This window comes from Nannospalax galili, unplaced genomic scaffold (assembly GCF_000622305.1).
Source record: "Nannospalax galili isolate Female #2095 unplaced genomic scaffold, S.galili_v1.0 scaffold652, whole genome shotgun sequence".
In the NCBI taxonomy this organism is placed as follows: Eukaryota; Metazoa; Chordata; class Mammalia; order Rodentia; family Spalacidae; genus Nannospalax; species Nannospalax galili.
In genome coordinates this window covers 2425661-2444745 of record NW_008332152.1, presented here as the reverse complement: position 1 = coordinate 2444745, position 19085 = coordinate 2425661, and the positions used below count along the sequence as shown (strand labels likewise).

At 53.2% G+C, this 19085-nt stretch overlaps 1 protein-coding gene across 1 annotated transcript in view; it reads right to left on the bottom strand.

Moving 5' to 3' along the window:
* The window catches only part of Pfkl (phosphofructokinase, liver type), a 26080-nt gene extending 19672 nt beyond the window's left edge, over positions 1-6408 (bottom strand). Inside the window, exons 1-2 of the mRNA XM_008827395.2 lie at positions 6240-6408; positions 1700-1773 (exon numbers count right to left, since the gene is read on the bottom strand). Coding sequence (XP_008825617.1) covers positions 1700-1773; positions 6240-6324 — 159 coding nt within the window. The 5' untranslated portion in view covers positions 6325-6408. The remainder of the gene's footprint in view (positions 1-1699; positions 1774-6239) is intronic.
* Positions 6409-19085: the final 12677 nt, after the last annotated feature.

Sequence of the window (19085 nt, the reverse complement as noted above, 5' to 3'; positions counted from 1 at the left end):
GGGGCACACGGGACACAACCCAGCCACAGGAACACCTGCGCAGCCACGGCAAAGGCTCTCCCTTGAGGCCCTGGCCTGTGCCCACCCGTGCTCCTGGGTATGCTTCTTCCTCTGAGAATCTATCAACCTCTGTGCTTAAGATCTGTGTTTTAAATGTCTTTAATAAACCAATTCTACTTCATATTGGTTCACTGAAAGTCCTTTCTGCATGGAAGTCAAGAATCCTGGTATGAGGGGCTGGAGAGATGAGCAGCAATTAAGAGCACTGGCTGCTCCTGCAGGACCCGGGTTCAGTTCCCAGCACCCACGTGGCAGTAAACAACCATCTATAACTCCAGTTCCAGGGGATCTGATGCCAAATTCTGGCCTCCACAGCACTGGATGCACAGATGCACTTATATACATGCAAGCAAAACACTCATGCACATAAAATTTAAAAATTAAAAAAAATAAAGAATTCGGGTGTGCTGCCTGAGTGGAAGTCCCTGAAGTGGAAGGCGGGGGTGACAGGAGCTGTGTCTGTCGCTGCTGACAGTCTCAAAGTCCGGGCACCTCTCTTCCAGTGGGACTGAGCCTGAAGGTCCAATCTGGCCCTCAGAGAACAAAGCAGCCCCCATGACTCACCTGGCCATTGGAAGAGTCTCACCCACAAGGTGGTCTCAGCTTTGTGCCCTAACATCCCTGTGAGGGAGGACTCAGTATTCCTACTTGACAGAAGAAACTACGGTCTAGAGGAAAAGGGCACAGAGCGACTTGGACCCACCCCCTACCTGGAGGCCCCACCTTCTCAGGTCACTGCCAGGCTCTTGTGCCTCAGAGCCCAGACTGCAGGTTCACAAGGTCCCACCCCATCTAAGCCTGAAGCTGCACTCAGAGAGAAGCCTGCAATGCACCCACTATGCTACACCCCCACCTCTTCCTCTCCCCTAGGGCAAAGGTTTAGTGTGGCCCTGCCATAATTAGAGGCCAGGGCAAAGGAAAAGGGCACACCCAGCAGGGAGGAGGGGCAGAGGCCCATGAAGGGGCAGAGGTGGGGTTGGCTACATTGTAAGAAGTAAATATAATATAACCACAAGACAAATACAAGGGAATTCAGAGGATTTCTGTAAGGCAAAGGAGATAGACGGGAGGGAGGGAGGGAGAGAGGGAGGGAGGGAGGGAGGGAGAAAATGGCACACAAGCTGCAAGGTCAGTCCCAAACCCACAGCAGGGTACAGAAAGGCGGCCCCCCTCTCTACTACGGGTAGAACAAACCAGAGCTGTATGGCCAGGGCCTGTCCTCTATCCCTAAGACTGGAGGCTCACAAAGGCCTCAGGGAAAATGCTCCTGGCCAGCAGGACAAGGCAAAGGACCCGGGCCCCTCCCCATTGGCCCTATCACCCTAGTCAGTCTCCTGGTGACCTTCCTTCCCTGACTTCATCCTCCAGGGTGGCTAGGTGACAGGAACAGTCCCCCAGGCATCAATGGGCACCAACCCCACAACAGGTCTCCTTTGTGAGTGCCTTTGCCCAAACCTGTTTCTCTCACACTTCCCCCAACACCATACACCCTCCACTGCTCCAAGCCAAGCCCCCTGAAGGCTTCCATGTGACTGAAGCATAACAGATTGTCCTGTGCCACAGAGCAATGTGCTCCCTGTGGGAATACACATAAGCCACCTCACCATGGCCCCCACCACCCCACCACATGTGGCCTTACCTCATAGATGAGGAAGACTTTGGCCCCCACATATATGCCCATGCGAGTCACAGCCCTGACAGCAGCGTTCATACCTGTGAGGGAGTTGGGGGGACACCCCGTCAGTATGGTCAGGAGACATCAGAGACCACACCACCCCCATCCCAGTCGGCTCTGGGCCAGGAACTTAGAGGCTGGCGTTGACTTGCTCCCAGAGCACTTAGAAAGAAGGTGCGGAGGAGCGTCACAGCTGCTCCTGAGCAGGCCTGGCCTCCCTCCATTTCTGCTGCCTGGCCCCCTAACTACGGCAACAAGCAGCCCTGGGCTCGGACAGCAGAGATCCCACCCTCACAGGCCCCCAGAGCCAGGTGCTGACCACGGGGCCTGAGGATGAAAAGTGGGGGCAGTGGCATGCACAGGGTGGGGCTGAGTCCCCTGGCACAGGCCAACATGTAGAGCGAGGTGATGTGGATAGAAGGCACCTGGGAGCACTGGCCGTGGGCACTGAGGACTGTGCCACCCTTTGGCCCCACCCTCCCATTGGGCCTCATCAAGCAGCTGAGTGGAGCACACGGGGTCCGGGTACCAGGCTGATGGGTTGGACCCCCACCTTCAGCCCCGGACTCCCAGGCCTGCGGCAGCACTGTGACCGCCCCTGCAGAGCAGATCCCTGGTAAGATGGACATAGAAAGGGCAGGAAGCAGCGCTGGTTCTGCTCCGCCTCACACCTTCCCAGGACCCATTGCAAGAAAGGGCAGGCGGGTGACCCATCCTCGGGAAGTACTCTGAACTGCTGTTCTACCCAAGAACCATCCCTGCCCCTCCTGTACTTCTCTCCATGGCTCCCAGTCCCTAGTCCTGGGAAAGCTTTTTCCTGAAGGAGGCCATGTGCCCTGGAGCCCCAGAGCTTTTGAGGGCCTAGCTTCTTAGTTGTTGAGGCATCCTGGCTCTAGGTGTGCCCTGCACCCAGGTCCTGTGTGTGTGGTCCACATGGGAAGGGTTCCTGTCCTTCATCTTATAGGTCCATGGGGCTCAGCTTGGGGGAGGACCCTCAGGGGACAGTCCTAATGATGCTCCAGGCCTTGAGGAAGCACCCCAACAGGCAGGGCCCTCCCCTGGCCTCCTCACTGCACATAGCACACCAGAATTCTGCCACAGGCCCTGGACCACAGGAGACGGACCCAGGGAGAGGGTAAGGGGCCTGGAGCCCCCTGGCCTCCTCACTGCACATAGCACACCAGAATTCTGCCACAGGCCCTGAGACGGACCCAGGGAGAGGGTAAGGGGCCTGGAGTCCAGCAGGAGAGAGCAGAGCCAGGATTCAACACTTGGACACAGTACTCCTCTAAAGCTGGCATCTGTCCAGAGCCCAGGGCTTCTGGAGAGAGCCCCAGACATCAGGGGTGGCAGAGTACAGGTGCCAGCAAGGGCCCTAACGGGTCACACTTGTGGCCTGCACACTTGACTTCAGCAAGCTTGTCCTATTAACTCCAGAAACAGCAAATATCTCCCATCCATCAAGCAGATGGAAGTGTTGCTAAGGCTGATGTCAGAGTGGGGCCTAGGAGTACCCCACATACTCAGAGAGCTGAGCTCTGGGCCTGGAGTGTCTGAGGAGCCCAGAGCTGAGGTTGGATGTAAGCTGCAGGTTCTCCCTGCTCTCTCCTGACCTCACCTGAGTGGGGACAAGGAGGGAGATCAGCCCAGCCAGACCAGAAGCAACTACCTCGCTTCCTTCCCGCTCTCATCTTACGCACAGGCGCAGAGCAGGGATCCTGGTTCCTGACAAGTGGGACAGAAGGCCTACAAGCACGGGAGGGTTTGAAGAAGCCAGAGGCCTGGAACCCACAGCATAGCCCCAACATCTTTCTGGTCACCCCTGGCTCCAGGGGGAGGCCGCATGCAGCTGACCAGGCCATCTCACCAGCCAGCCCACTACAGAGCCGGGCTGGGGTTATTGTGCAGTACACACCTGCCTTGCAAATGACAAGGCACTGCAGAAAAAAATCCAGAGCTAACACAGCTGCCAGACCAGGCCAGGTGCTCCAGAGAAGAAGGCGATTGCATCCATGAGGCTGCCTTTCTTGTTGGGACAGGGCCCTTGCCATGGGATGGTCATCTGAGAGAGAGGGTGCTCTGAGAGAACCGCAGGAAAGCCTTCTGCAAAAGGTGGTTGTTCTGTAATTCACTTTATAGCTCAGGATGGCCTAGAACTCATGGCAATCCTCCTGCCACAGCCTCTCAATTACCAGGATTACAGGCCTAAGCAGCCACACCCAGTTAAAAGGCCTTTACAATGGCCCTTTAATCTACTTTTCTTTCTCAGAATAAAACTGGCAGGGACCAGCACCCATCAGAGGGCCAGTAGCAGAAGGGCAAACAATTGTCTATCAGTTGGTATCCTCAGTCCCGCACAGGGCGAAAGCCTTGAGGCTTATGCATTTGTTGCAAAAGTGACTTTAGAGCCACAACCTCCAGGAAAAATGACCTCAGGGGAAACAAGGTGCCTTACAGGCCGCTGCTATCTAGAGATCCTGGGCCTAGCAGAGCAGTTACTTATCAGCTAATGGGCCAGGTCCAAGCCCAAACCCAGTGGAGCAGGCAGGGTGTAGAAGGGGGCCACACAGGCAGTCGTCACACAAACAGGAAATCAGTGTGCACACTGACCACAGGGAAAAAAGACAGCACCCCAGGGCTATTTAGGTGCAGAGAAGGAACTGGAAAATATGGCTTGGAGAACTGAAGTGCCTGGTGAACCTGAGGTGCAGCAGGTGGGTCAGTGGGCTGTTTCTACTTGTCGTTGCGTTTACACCAATTACTCTCATCAAACAGGCATAGGAGAACAACAGGACTCCTGGCCACAGGAAGGCAGAGACCCAGGCCTGCAGAGGACAGGCCTTCCTGGCTGGCTAGAGGGAAAAAGACACCTTTTCATAGAAGGGGAAACCAAGGCCAGAGACAGCACTTGGATCAGGCCAAGAAATTTCTGGGTCCAGGCTGCCCCCACTGGTGAGGCAGGCTGGTTTTCACATGCTCAATGCATGTAGATGGGGCTCCAGGGAGAGGTGCACCTCTGGGTGCCCATTCCCTGGCTGCTGTCAGTCAATGCCACAGAGGGCTCATAAGGGCACTGGGGCACACAGAGGGCACACGAGGCCCGGCTGCTATCTGGGCACAAAAGCAGTGCCAGGCTGGGGAATACACTCACAGGCAGCTTCCCAAACTTATGTAACAGAAGGCTCCACTCTACCCTGATGCTAGCTGCTGCCCCTCACCAAGTGACACAGGCTCTACCCAAAGAATTTGGGTCGGAGGCTGTAGAGACCTCCCCCTGGAGCCCAAACAAAAGAGCACGTTGGCTTTGCCCAGCCTCACCTAGTTCAGGAAGGGCCTCCTGCCTCTAGCCTTCTCTACTGGCCTCCAACACCATGTCTGTCACCCTGGCATCCTAGCCTGGCAGCTTCCTCTGAGGAACACCTCACCCACAGACACTATTTGATAGTCTCATCACTCAAGACACTGCTGCGCCCTTGCTCAGACAGGAGCATAGAGTGAATAGCCTGTGCTTGCCAGAGCCAGGAGCCCAGCAGGTGGGACCTGGGGCTTCACTGGCTCATCAAAGTACCTACTTAGTGGCTGAGGTGGGCCCAGGCAAGGCCTCTCGTGGGGTCTACCCCCATGGATGATTCTTCCCAAAGTCCCTTTCAAGACTGCTGGCCCCCTGGCCCAGCCTCAGCCCCAAAGACAGGCTAAACTCTAGAGGCTCACTGCTGCAGGTCAAGCACATGGTAATGCTCTTCCACTGGGCCCCAAAGAGCCCCTGTTGGCTACGTCAGTGTAGAGACTCTGGACACCAACAGTCAGGACAGGACCAGGCCACCAAGAGAGGGACTGCGGGGAGGACGGCCTCCAGGTCAGGCCTTCCCCTAACCTTGCCAGGCCAGACAGGGCTGTAGACCCTGGGCAAGTGACCATCATCTGGTGATTGCCCTGTTACAACGGTTAAGAACAGGCCTGTGCTAAGAAACATCTCAAAGCCGCCCTCCCCACAAAACTCCCTGTCCACACACCCTCTTCCTCTCCCGGGCCGGGACAGGAAGCAGTCCCGGTGGAGTGTTGGCAAGCATGGCTCACCCCCACCACTGCCCTGAAGGGGAAGGTGGGAAGCAGAGGCTGGATGGGGAGGGCGCAGGGTCCCTGGTCCTTCCAGGCTCTCTGGCTGGAGGCTCGGCCCAGAGTGCTCGCAGAGACCACCGAGGTCCGACACGTGGTGTCTGGGAAGGAGCCGAGGGTCTGTGCGCTTGGCGGACACACCCCCGGGCGGGCAGACCCGGGCAGCGCGAGGGCGGGGCGCGTCGAGGCCCGTGGCCTGCTGCACGTAGGCCCGCGTCCCGGGGCGGAGTCTGGGGACAGGGACCCGGAGCCGCGGAGTTCAGGCTGGAGGCCGGTGGGGCCTCGGATCTCCAGGTCCCAAGGCGAGGGGCGGTGCGTGAGCCCGGAGGACCCCCGAGGACAGGTAGAAGCCCACGATCCGCCCGTCCACGCAGCTCCCGCCCGTCACCTTGCGCATCGCCGCCGCTGGTCAGCACGCCGATGGCCTTGCCGGCCCCCGACATCCGCAGCTTCTCCAGGTCCACGGTGGCCATGGCGGCGGCGGAGCCCCGGAGCCCCAGCTCCCCTCTCGCCGCGCTCGCCGTTCCGCGCCGCCGTCCTGCGGCCCCGCCCTGCGGCCCCGCCCCGCCCCGCCCCGCGCAGGCCCCGCCCCAGCGCAGCGTTGATGGACGAGCCCGGGAACCCGGTCCCCTGCCTGTGGCTGCCGGTGGCCCGGAGCTGCTGCTGGAACGCGACGGCCTGGAGGGCGGAGCGCGCTGCTGCCCACTCGGGCCTGCCCAGCGGTCCCCCGACCCAGGGCTTCCCAGGCGCGCATCGGATCCCCAGACGCCCAATAAGTGGGGTCACGTCCGCTCCGTAGGGGCCCCGGGCCCCGGGCCTGACTGTCCAGCTTTATGCCTGTTAAGGGAAGCCTGTAGCTAAGTCTCACGGGAGTTTTAAACCCCACTTGGCCTGGATCCTGGGCCTGCTCGGGGCGCAGGTGTGGCTGCGGGTGCGCAGCGCATTCCTCAGATGCAGACCTCTGCTTGCCGGCGCCTCGTTCCATCGGAAAAGATAGGCAAAAACTGTAGTTGAAGCTGGGAGCTCTCCAAACACTGCAGTGGACACAGTCACCCTCCCTGCACCCCACCACGACCCAAGACAAAGCTGCCGGGTATACTCCGAGGGGGAACCAAGCTGCGCGCGCGCGCGCACACACACACACGCCCCACCGCGTGTGAGGAGCTCTTGTTTGAAAGGAGGATGGCCTCTGCCTGAGCCATGGAGTGGGTACCTAGCCCCATAGGGTTGGTGAGAGGAACTTAAAGCTGGTGGGGGAGGGACATGAGAGATATCTCAGCAGTTAAAAGCACTGACTGTTCTTGCAGAAGACCCAGGTTCAAATCCTAGCACCCACGTGGCAGCTAACAACCCTTGATAACGCCAGTTCCAGGGGATCTGACATCCTCTTCTGATCGCCATGGCCACACAAGACCCAGGTGGACTTACATACATGCAGGCATAATACTCATACACATAAAATAAAAATAAATAAAAGAATTTTTTTTAAAAAACCTGGTGGGGGAGTGACTAGGTCCAGGGCTCTAAGGAAAGATGCCACAGATCAAGAACTTGGATCTGGGGTGCTGCCAGTGAGGGTGGACTGTGGGAGTTCGGGAGGAGTGAGGTTTGAATGATGATGACATGGGTGTTTTATGAAAACTTGGCCAGCTGACCCCTATGATCTGTGTTTTTCTCCTGCATGTGTTATGTTTGAATAAAAACATTTGCAGAGAATCGACCCATGTGTAAGAGGCTGCAAGGATGGGCCAGAACTAGTAGACTCTTCGTTTAATTGTAATGGGTTCAAAACACCCAGCACCCAGAAAAGAGCACACACACACTTATGCTAAGGCCACAACTGGCCCTGGCTGACGTTTTTGGTCATTATTCACTTACTTTTCTTGTAATCTTTAAAAATTTACTGTTTTTCAGGTGGGGACACACGCCACAGCACACATGTGGAGGTCAGAGGGCAACTCTCAGGAGTCATTTCTCTCCCTTCATGTGAGTCCCAGGATCGAACTCAGGTCATCAGGCTTGGCAGCAAGTGCCTTTACCTGCTGAATTATCCCGCCAGCCCTTCCCTCATAACCTTGTCATCTGTGTGTGCCTGTTATGGAGGCTTAAAAATATGATTTAAGCCCGAAGTGGTGGCACACACCTTTGATCCCAGTGCTTGGGAGGCAGAGGCAGGAGGACCTCTGTGAGTTCAAGGCCAGCCTGCTCTACACAGTGAGATCCAGGCCAGCTGGGGCTACAAGGAGCCCCTGTCTCAAAAAGACTGCTCTTGCAGAGGACCCAGGCTCGATTCCCAGCACCTACATGGTGGCTATGAACTATCCTTAACTCCAGTTCCAGAATCCGAAGCCCTCTTCTGACCTCTGCGGCATTGCACAACACAGGTACACTCACATACATGCAGGCAGTACACTCAAAAATAATAAAGAAAATATTTTTTTAAAAAATATATGATTTAGCCAGGAGATTCCACCTCACACTCATTAGGATGGGCTCTATCAATCCATAAATGACAGGCGCTGACCAGGGTGAAGGGTAGTTCCAGCCCTTAGGTGCTGCAGGAGGAGTGTGAATGATCTGGTGGGTCCTCAAAAACTTAAACAGAATTACCACCTAACGCAGGTACACAGGACAGCGCTCTGTCCCTGCTTCTCCGTGCCACTGGTACGTCAGCAGTCAGTCTCCGCCCCTTGCTGCATCCCAGACCCTTGGAGGACTGCTCTGCTGGGGTCTTTCCTCCGCCCCACTGTCCTGTGAAAGCCAGATTCTGCTTGATTTAACTTGTGTTCTGTCTCATGAACTCCGGAATCGGTAAAACCCGCAGCCTAAGGTATGGGGTACTGAAAGCTGGGCCTCCCATCCTGTGGTTGGCACAGTGACGCCTGTGCCATCTAGAATGCAGTGGGCGGCCTCCTGGGAGTTAGCAATTAGCTAACTTGCCAGCAGTCAGAATCAAGTTGCTAAACACGCAGGAGGAAAGGGATAAAATCCGCCCCTGAAGGATCCCAGAGTGGAAGCTTCTGTGCCCTGTTTCAAAACGGCCAGCAGACCTTCCTGGTTGGGGTTGGGGTGGGGGTGGGGAAATGTGCCAGGCTGTCTGGAGCTTGGGACACAGGCCAAGGTCAAAGGACCCAGTCCTGCTGCACTTTTGGCAGGGTGGCAAGGGGGCGGGGCCTGGCTGTGGTGTGCTGTAACCCTGATATCAAGCCTGTGTTTGGTCAGGGAATGAGTGCTCCATCCTCTTTCTCAACACAGGAAGGACCATCCAACTCTGAGGAGAAGGTCAAAGCCAGCCCTCAAGGGATGACCATGTCCTCACTGCTCTACAGAGCAAGGGGTGGGGGTGGGGTTTCCTCAGATAATCATGCTGGGGCAAGTCAAACACAGGTTCTTACTCCCTTCTTGACCTGGTCTAGAGTTAAGCTGGAACAATGGCAGGTCACAAGCCACCGTCAAGCAGAGTGCCATGCTACACACTGCCTTCCGTCAGGTTGCCCCAGGGCAGCCTCGCTCTCCCTGACAGATGGTACTCACTGACAGGTGGCCCTCCCTAACTGACAGGTGACCCTCCCTGACAGGTGGTTCTGACAGGTGGCCTTGCTAGCAAGTACATGGAGCCATTCTGGGATCTGCAGTGTACTGGTTAGTTTTAACCATCAACTTGGCACAACCTAGAGTCACCTGGGAAGAGGGTCTTAATGAGGAATTATCTAGACCAGACAGACTTGTGGGTAAGTCTGTGGGGGATTGTCTTGTTCATTAAGGTGGGAAGACCCACCCTAAATGTGGGTGACACCATTTCATGGGCTGGGTCCTGAACGGTGTAAGAGCAGGCAAGAAAGCTGAGCACACAGGCAAGCAGGCAGACGGTGCATTCTCTGAGCTTGACTGGATGTCATGTGACCAGCTGCTTGAGTTCCTGCCCTGACTTCTCCTCCATGGACTGTAACCTGGAATTCTGAGCCAAATAAACCCTTTCTTCCCTAAGTTGCTTTTGGTCAGGGTCTTTTATCACAGCGACAGAAATGACACTAGACCTTACAGTCATGGTCTAGGTCGCCGGCCTCCACCTTCCTGCCCTAGTCTGTATGTGTTGCATCCCAGCAGGTATTCCGAGACCCTTAACTGCTTCATTCAGATGCTTCATAGAAATGTGCTGTACACAGACTCGAGAGCTCAAGTCATTTGTCCACAGGTTTGGGAAGGCTTATGCTCAGGTCTCTTCAGTCATTCTGACCCCGAATCTTTGGCACGTGTGTTATGGAAATCAGGCAGTCGAGAAACCGAACATTCACTTGATGAGATGGAGAAGAACCTAGACCTTTTATTTACAACAGCAGTCCCAGAGGAGAGGGTACTCTAAAGTTACAGAAATCTCCATTTTTTTATAGGTCTCCGTGCATCATGTCTTAAAGGCCACAACATCAATAGATTCACATTGTAGCCTGTGTGACCACCGGCACAGAGGCTAATGTGTTCCAAGGCCACCAGGGAAAAATTCCTCTTGGAGATGTCTTGACAGAAGCAGATATTAAGGAATGTGGGATTCAAACATTCCTTACAATAAATTGTATTGCTGACACCTCATCAGGCAGGATAACTCCAGACAGATGATCTACCAGCTAACCCTGGCACTCTCCAGATAGCACTGAGGTCTTCAGTGTTCTCTGTTTTAGTAAGCAATCACAAAACCATTATAAGGTGAGCACTGTGTTCTAACGTACAAAATCGCTCCTTAACTGATAAAAACAATACCAGACTTACAAAAGTCATATTAAATACATAGGTATATTTCTTTTCCTATTCGCATGACCTAAGTCTTTCTAGAAGTCATGGACTGGCTTCTCTTGAGTGTTGTAAATCCCACTGGAAGCAGTAACAAGTGGGTCTGCTACCCACACCCTGAGTGGGCATGAAGGCCTTCCCGGCTTCACTGACTCCTTCACTGATGACTTCCTCTTGCCCTTAGCCTTTCTGGACTCCTAGTGTGTCTGTCCTGGACTTCCTGAGTCAAGATTCGGCCTCTCTTTTTACTTACTTATTTTTATTTTATGTGTTTGAGTGTTGTGCCTGCATGGATGTACTGTGCCCTGCAGTGCCTGTGGAGGACACAAGAGAGCATCAGATCCCCTGGGACTGGAGTTACAGACTGTTGTTAGCCACCATGTGGGTGCTGGGATTCAAATCCAGGTCTTCCGTAAGAGCAGCCAGTGCTCTTAACTGCTGAGCATGTCTCCAGCCCCAAGATTTGGCCTGTCTTACCACTCCTCTCCTAGCCCTGGCTCGTTGTTCCTCTGCTTTCAGAATGATGTTCCAGCCATGCATACTGGTTTCCATGGCTGCCTCATGGCTTTCCCAGTGCTGTTTCTACTATTCTCTGACTGTTCCTTTTTATTTAAGGACGAGAAGCTGTGTAGCCCAGTGAAGCCTTGAACTTACTTATGTGGCCTAATCTGCCCTTGATCTTGGGGTCCTCCTGCCTCAGCCTCCCCAGTGCTAGAATTATACTGAACATAGCATCTGTATCCAGTTACCCTTGTTACTCTCCTCAAAGTTCCTAGTGGCTGGCAGGGGGCAGGGGAGAAGAGCACCTTCACAGGGGACTTGGGCTGTCCCATGCTTTGTGGAAGCCTATGTTTATGCCTGGGGTCCTCTGGAAGACTGGAGAGGGCAGGTTGGCTTGTGTGGGGAGACCCTCTGGCCTGCTCTGGTCCTGACCTTGCCCAATTCAATCATTTTCTTGGCTGGAGCAAAGCATCCAGACGCCGTGTGTCATCTGGGTATTGCCCATGATGACCCTGTGCTCCCACAAGAAGCCTGTCTCCATGCTCTGGCTCAGATCCTGGTTTCAGGACACCTCAGAACATAGGTACTGCAATAGTGATGCCCAGCCCTGTGGAGCAGGGTTCCTGAGGAGGGCTCCCTCAGGGGAGCAGCTGTTCTTGCTGCCAGTTTTATCAGGGAAACTGACCTTGCCCCGCAACTCAGTGGAGAGCTTTCCAGGTTTTGGTTCAACCTGACTTTTATTTTGCTCTGGAGAATTTCAAGGATGGGTTAGCCAGTGATAGGATGGCCTGTGCCCTTTGGGAAGCAGCTCTGGGAATGGGCTAGGAGGGTGGGGAGGGTGGTACATGAGCAGTGCTGGCTGTTCTAGGGAAGTGATGGTACAGACGGTGGGGGGCCAGGGCTTGATGAGTGAGAGGAGCTGGATAGTTATCTAGGAGCCTGGGATGGGGAGAGTCAGGGTACCAGAGGGCCTAGTTCACACCACACAGAGGACAGGGGCCAGGGCTGGAAGTCCTTTCTCATCCCTGAACGCTCAGTCCAGAAGCCCTGTCACTCAAACAGGACTGCTGTCTCCACTTCCTCCCAGGTGTCCCCTCTAACCCTTTTTGGGAGTCATGGGAACAAGAGAGCCAGGACTAACTGCCATCTCCCCACAGACGGGGATGTGCAGATCTCACAGAGCTGTGCTGAGGTTGCCCTGCCCTGGACGGGGTGGCCACTTGGGACACCAGGCTCGGTAGACACAGTTCAGCTTCAGTGTATAGCTACATGCCGACCTGGCCACAGGCCTCTGTTGGTCATTCCTGTAAAACCATGTTTGAAGTCACCTAAAAATTAATAACAAGGTGGGCACAGTGGCTCATGCCTGCAATCCCAGCACTTGGGAGATGGAGGATCAGGAGTTCAAGATCATTTTCTGCTGCGTAGCAAGTTGAAAGCCAGCCTTGGCTACATGAGATTCTGTCTCAGATCACTCATCAAATAAAAATTTTACAAAACAAAAAATCATTCATAAACTGTGTTTTCTTCTACTGTCTTGGTAATATATTAAAATATATGTACATACGCACACGTTTTCAAAATTCTTAATTTTCATGCTAGGTGTGGTAATGCATCTGTAACCCCAGCCAGAGGATTAAGAGTTCAAGACCAGGGGCTGGAGAGATGGCTCAGCGGTTAACAGCACTGACTGCTCTTGCAGAGGACGTGGGTTCGATCCCCAGCACCCACATGGCAGCTACAAACCATCCTTAACTCCAGTTCCAGGGGAATCCAAAGCCCTCTTCTGACCTCTGAGGCATCGCACGACACAGGTGTGCTCACATACATGCAGGCAATGCACTACACAAAATAAATTTTTTTTAAAAAAGTTCAAGACCAGCCTGGGCTACGTGAGACTGTCTGAAAACAAAGAACAAACTTAGTTTCTATCTGTGTTCACCCACCAAGTGTGTCATGTCTTTATTTTTACTGACTAGATAATATCCCAGTTTGTGGCTACACCGTCCCTTCTTAGTCTCTTATTATTGATGATTAAATTTCTTTCCAACCCTCTATGTGGCAATTCTAAGTACCGACAGCTGCCCCCTGGTGGTGCTGCAACTCACTTCAAGCTGCAGCCCTATGGACCTTGAAAGGTGTCCTCCAGACACCTGAGCAAGATAAGGTGATTACTCCAGCCAGCTTTCCCTGTGGGTATGTCTTTGGGGTGAGGTCAAGGACAGCCCTCTGCTGGGCTGAGTCCTGCACACTCGTGGGAGAGTGGACTCTGCCCAGTCCACACGCAGAGCAGGGAAGCTGATGGGAATAGTGTCCATCCTAGCTCCTGGAGGCCTGAACCCAGTGCCTCTGCCTGGGCACCCCCTGCAGTACTCGCCCTACCTTCCCAGGGAACCCTGAAAAATCCTCACATCCCTGAGAATTTACAGAAGCCCATGCCTCTTCCAAAGACCTCCTCAGACGGGATCTGAGGGTTCTGGTTACAAGGCAGGGCCTACGTATGCTGTGGCTGGTCTGGTTTTCCATCCAGGGATGACTCAGAGCTGGGCCTATATCCCTGCTCTGCTATCTGGAGGGGAATGATTTCCTAAAGTGCTGACTTTGCTTCTACGCCGTGGGCTCAACACTTTTCTTTCACCTGCTTCCTCACAGTGACCTTCACTTGGTCACTGGAGTCCCACGTGGGTTCCTCAGTGAGGGCAAGAATTGCTTGTAAACTGTTGGTTCCCAATCCTGGACAGCTGAGCTCAAAGCCTAGTGTAGATCTTGTCACCCAGCTTGTGGCAGCCTCCTGCAGATGGGAGATCTGGCTTTAGTGGACGCATGGAAGACAGGCATCTACAGATCTCAGAGAAGACACCCAGACTGAGATGCTGCAGTGAGGGAGGGAGGGAGGGAGGGAGAGAGAGAGAGAGAGAGAGCGCTGATCACACTCGGGAGTAGGACTCTTCAAACTGACTCAGCAATTCTCTTGCTAAATTAGACTAAGTGGGACACAGACAGAGGCCAGGGCCAAGTTTAGAACTCACCAGAGCCTGACTAGGGTTTGGGAGAGTGTGGTATAAACATGTGTTGAAGTCCTAACCTCAATACCTCAGAATGAGACTCTGTTCAGAGACAGGGTCTGAGGTCACTTGGGGGGACTTAATCCCATCTGTCTTTTTTTTTTGGAGGGGGAGGCAGGGGAGTCTTTTTGAGACAGGGTCTCTCTGTAACCCCAGCTGGCCTGGCATTTGTTATATGGACCAGGCTGGCCTCGATCTCAACAAAGGTCCACCTGCCTCTGTTTCCCAAATGTTGGGACTAAAGGTATAAACAACACCCAGCTCCATGTGTCTTTTTAAAAAGAATTTTATTGCTTTTCTTGGGGGCCGGGGCACAGAGCGTGTCAAGGTGTGAATGCTCAGGTCAGAGGATAACTTATGGGAATTGGTTCTCTCTTTCTACCATTGGGCTCTGGGGATCAAACTCAGGGTGTTAGGCTTGGCAACAAGCACCTTTACCCGCTGAGCCATCTCACCAGCTGTCTTTTGTTTAAGATTCTTCTTATTTTTGCAATATCATTCCATATAATGGCAATAGAAATGGAAGTCTTTGTTTAGTGTTTGTTTCTGAGACTGGTCTCCTGCAACCTTGAATGCCTACCTGATCCTCCCGCCTCTGCCACTGAAGTGCTGGATTACAGGTGTGCACCCCTGACACCCAGCTTAGAAATGTAAATCTTTTAAGAAGTTTACAGTTGAATACTCTAATAGAAAATCTGTACACAGTCATTTACATCAATATGACATAGTAAATTGATCTTTTTAAGAAAATATTTCATTTTTATTATTTTTATTTTACGTGTATGAATGTATTGCCTGCATGTATGTGAGTGCACCCATGTCATGCAATGCCACAGAGGTCAGAAGAGGGCTTCAAATTCCCCTAGAACTGGAGTTAAAGAGGGTTCATAGCCGCCATGTGGGTTCTGGGAATCGAACCCAGGTCCTTTGCAAGAGCAGTCAATGCTCTTAATCGCTGAGCCATCTCTCCAGCCCCTGATCATGTTTTTTAATGTTCTAATTCCTTTCACTACTTCAACCCTTAGAGTAGGAGAGGTTAAGATCCTGCCTGCCCTGATTGTATGACATATAAAATCCAGTAATAGAAACAATGCAATTTAACTCTGTTCAGAGCTCTCTTTGAGGGAGAAATCCTACTTTGATATATTGATAAAAGATCAGAAAATGAGTTTCAACAAATCATTGGATCTGTGTGCCAGATACTTGTCAGTTATCTGTAAAGAAAGCTGACTCGGCTGGAGAAATGGCTCAGCAGTTAAGAACACTGGCCGGAGACCGACTGCTGCTGGGTGAAGGAGAGTATGCCTTACATACGGTCTCTAGATGGGCTGACTGTGCTCCAGTGGAGGAATTTACAGTGAAGGACATTTGGGTACAAATGCCTGAATGGATAAGACTTAACGTGTATGGAGGAACACGTGAGGTCCAGTGGGGGGATGGAAGAGGCGTGGATGGGGAGGGGGTCTAAATTTGATTAAGAACTGTTGTATGAAATTACAAACGCTCAATAAAAAATACTTATATATTTTAAAAAAAGGACACTTCTTGCAGAAGACTCAGATTCGAATCCCAACACCCATATGGCAGCTAACAACTGTCTGTAATTCCAGTTCCAGGGGATCCAATGGCCTCTTCTCTCTTCCTTGGGCATTGCACGACACGGTTGCACTTACATACATGCAGGCAATACATGCATACACATGAAATAAAAATAAGTAAAATATTAAAAAAAAAGAAAGTCGACTCTAGATTGGCTCCGTGAGTACATGGTTTAATCCACATCAACCCATCTGTCAAGTGGCAACTGGAGCCTCAGATTCTAGTGGCAGATTGCCTAACATACACCTGTGGTCTCACTTGGGTGGGCAAAAGACAGTAAGCCATGAAATGTTACAGACGACAGGGTTCAGTCTTCCCTGGACTGAACTCCAGTTACAACTTAAAACACATAAAACACACTTTGCATAAAAGTAAGGCAAAAATAACAATTCATCAGAGATAATGAACTCTGAAGAGAAACAGGTCCCGGAGCAAGCGTTCAGAACCCGGCTCCAGCCTCCCTGGCCAGGCGGAGGAACTGTTTCTCTGGGTGGCCACCAGGTGGCACTGAGCTCAAGAGCACTTAGTCTGGGTGTGACTGGCATGTGGCAGGTAAGCCACCATAACACATCAGTCACCCTGAGGGCCGGCCTGAGACTCAGAGCTGCCTTCTGTGAGTCCTGTTTCTCTGAGGTCTACAGGTGTTTCTTGCAGACTGCATCCTTCCTCAGCCGGGGGATTGCAGGGCTACCTTCTGGAGTTGATCCCTGGTCCCACGACCAACTGCCTATATTTCTTCGATTTGTGGGGAGCCTTGGGATGTCAATGTGGTGGTCATGGGCATCAATATTCCTTCCAAGCTGATATGCTCTGTCTTCCTATCAGGACACCTGCCTGTCTCCCTAAAAGCCAGTGCTAGAGGCAGATGACCCTGAATCAGAGCTCCGCGTGCCGTTTTTTTTGTTTGTTTTGTTTTTTGAGTTTTCTACATCGTGCAATCTCTCTGTGTTACTGTCAGTCTTCACGTTACCTTCTTCACCTGTGCCTGTCCAGACTGAACATCTAGAGTGGAATTAGGCTTTAGGGAGTGGCGACAAAGCTTTTGGGTCTGGGCTCAGTGGCCAGGCACGCGCCTTCCTCAGTGTCCTCGGCTTTTGGGAGCCTCCTACTGGCCCTGTGCTTCTGTCCAAGCTTCCATGAGGGGGAGGAGGAGATGATTAAGCTCTGAATGGTGGCACTGTCTGTAACCTCAGCACTCAGAAGGCTAAGGCAGGAAGATGGAGAGCTATAGGCTAGCCCAGGCTACATAGTGAGACCCTGCCTATAAATTAAAAAGTAAGCAGGCGCATCGATAAGGGCACAGAAAGGAGATGCCATGGGCAAGCCATGGGGAGATGCCACCTGCCCACACCTTGGTCTTAGCCTTCCAGTTCCCAGGACTGGCAGAGCCAATGTTTGTCATCTAAGCTCTGGTCAGCAATCCTTGTCACAGAAGCCCCATGACATGCAGGGGGTGCCAGGGACAGGCTTGACCGCTTTGTAGTCTGGGGCAGCTTGCATACACCAGCTACTGCACACACCTGCTGCTTGACTGGTCAGCAAACGTCGGGGCTGTCGTGGGCATCCTCGTTCTGGGTCTGGATGAAGGGGACAAACCTCCACCCACAGACAGACAGACAAGAACAGGCTTTGGCCAGGAACCAAAGAAAGTGGGGTGAGGGGCGGGATGGGCCCCACCTATAGGCAGCAGGCTGTAATTCAAAACTTTCAAGTGCCAAGGACTGGATGACAAAGCGAAGGAGGCTTATTGTGAGAAGTGGGGGACTGCCGAGATGCAGGAAGTCTCAGAGTCTACCCGCCTGTAGTGGATGGAAGAAGGTGATGGGGGACCATCTCTCTGTACCTGTTCATCCCAGGTAAGCAGGGCCTGCTTCTTGCTCACATATATGCATATATGAACACACAAGCACACACACACACACACACACGTGTGCATCTACCCAGACAGAGCCCTGTTCCTCGTGCCTGTGTTTCACAATGTGTCTTCAGAATCCACACCTCTAAGTCCTTCCTTCCTTTAAATACATCCGAGGCACTGAGCCCCCCTTGGCCTACTGTTATCCCCTGCCTCTGGCCCCAGCTGGCACAGACAGCTGCCCACTCATGTGTGTAGTATCAGTGTCCCTGCCTGTAAAATGACAGACATCCAACACTCACCCTGCTGTGGGCACTGGTCAGGCCCCAGGTACCTTCATGCTGATCTGTAGCCTTCGGGGCCTAAGAGGCTTCTGTACCCAGCAAAGAGTCATACATTTCTCTGCAGGACTGAGTCCGCCACACTGGAGGCCCAGGACGTGGCCTCTTGGTCGTCACCTCTAGCTGTAGCTCTCTGGGGGCTCTTTCGGACACACATGGGAACACCCAAGCCATGTGCCCCAGCTCAGGATACTTCCCTGGCTCTGCGCCCATGCTCATCAAGGCCTGCGGATGCTCCCTTGCCCCCGGGGCCCCTCAATATGCCACAGGGTCCCCAAAGAGGGGAGCATCTGAGGGCTCCGCCATCTCCTCTACCCTGGAGATGAGGACAGAAACCAGATGAAGACTGGTCCCCAGCAGAGTGGAGGACAGACAGGTTAGGGAAGTTCAAGCTTTGATTTTGAATAATCTGAGGCACAGCACCTTCCAGTAGCCCCCACTTTCACTGTGGCCAGCTGTGTGCCAGCCCCATGCCCAAATGTCTGCCCTACAGAGCAAGCCTTCCTCTCTGCACACCCACTCTCCTGCCCTTGCCTCTCCTCCAGCTTCCCAGTGCGATTCCTGCCCCTCTGATCCCTGCAGCTTCTGGCCTTGAAGCCCTTACTCTGCTCAAGACCCTTGTTTACAGGATGGTTCCTCCCACTAGAACATCCCTCTGGGACCCCTAAGGTCTGGGGAAGTGCTCAACAAAAGTAGATGTGCAATGCAGGCTGAATCTATGAATGAGGGAATGAATGAAGGTCACCTTGGAGGTGACAGAGGTCTCAAGCGTGAAAAGCCAGATAGATATGTGTCATCTGGGCAAGAGACTCCAAACTGCACAAGGGCCCACTCAGAGGCCCTGGGTAGGACTGAGCTTGGCTGTCTGAGGAGGGAAGGCTGTCTAGGAGGACTGAGGCAGGGGAGGTGACAACCAATTACACAGGGCCGTGAGGCTAGAAAGAGGGCCAGGGGTTCACTTTGCCAAGCACTTCCTCTCCCCATCATGGCAAACTCTTTCCAGCCTGGCCTAGCTTTAGGTGCCAGGAATACAGACCCCCTGAAATAAACATCCACGACAGAGCACCTCAAAGCTCACAGAGGTGATT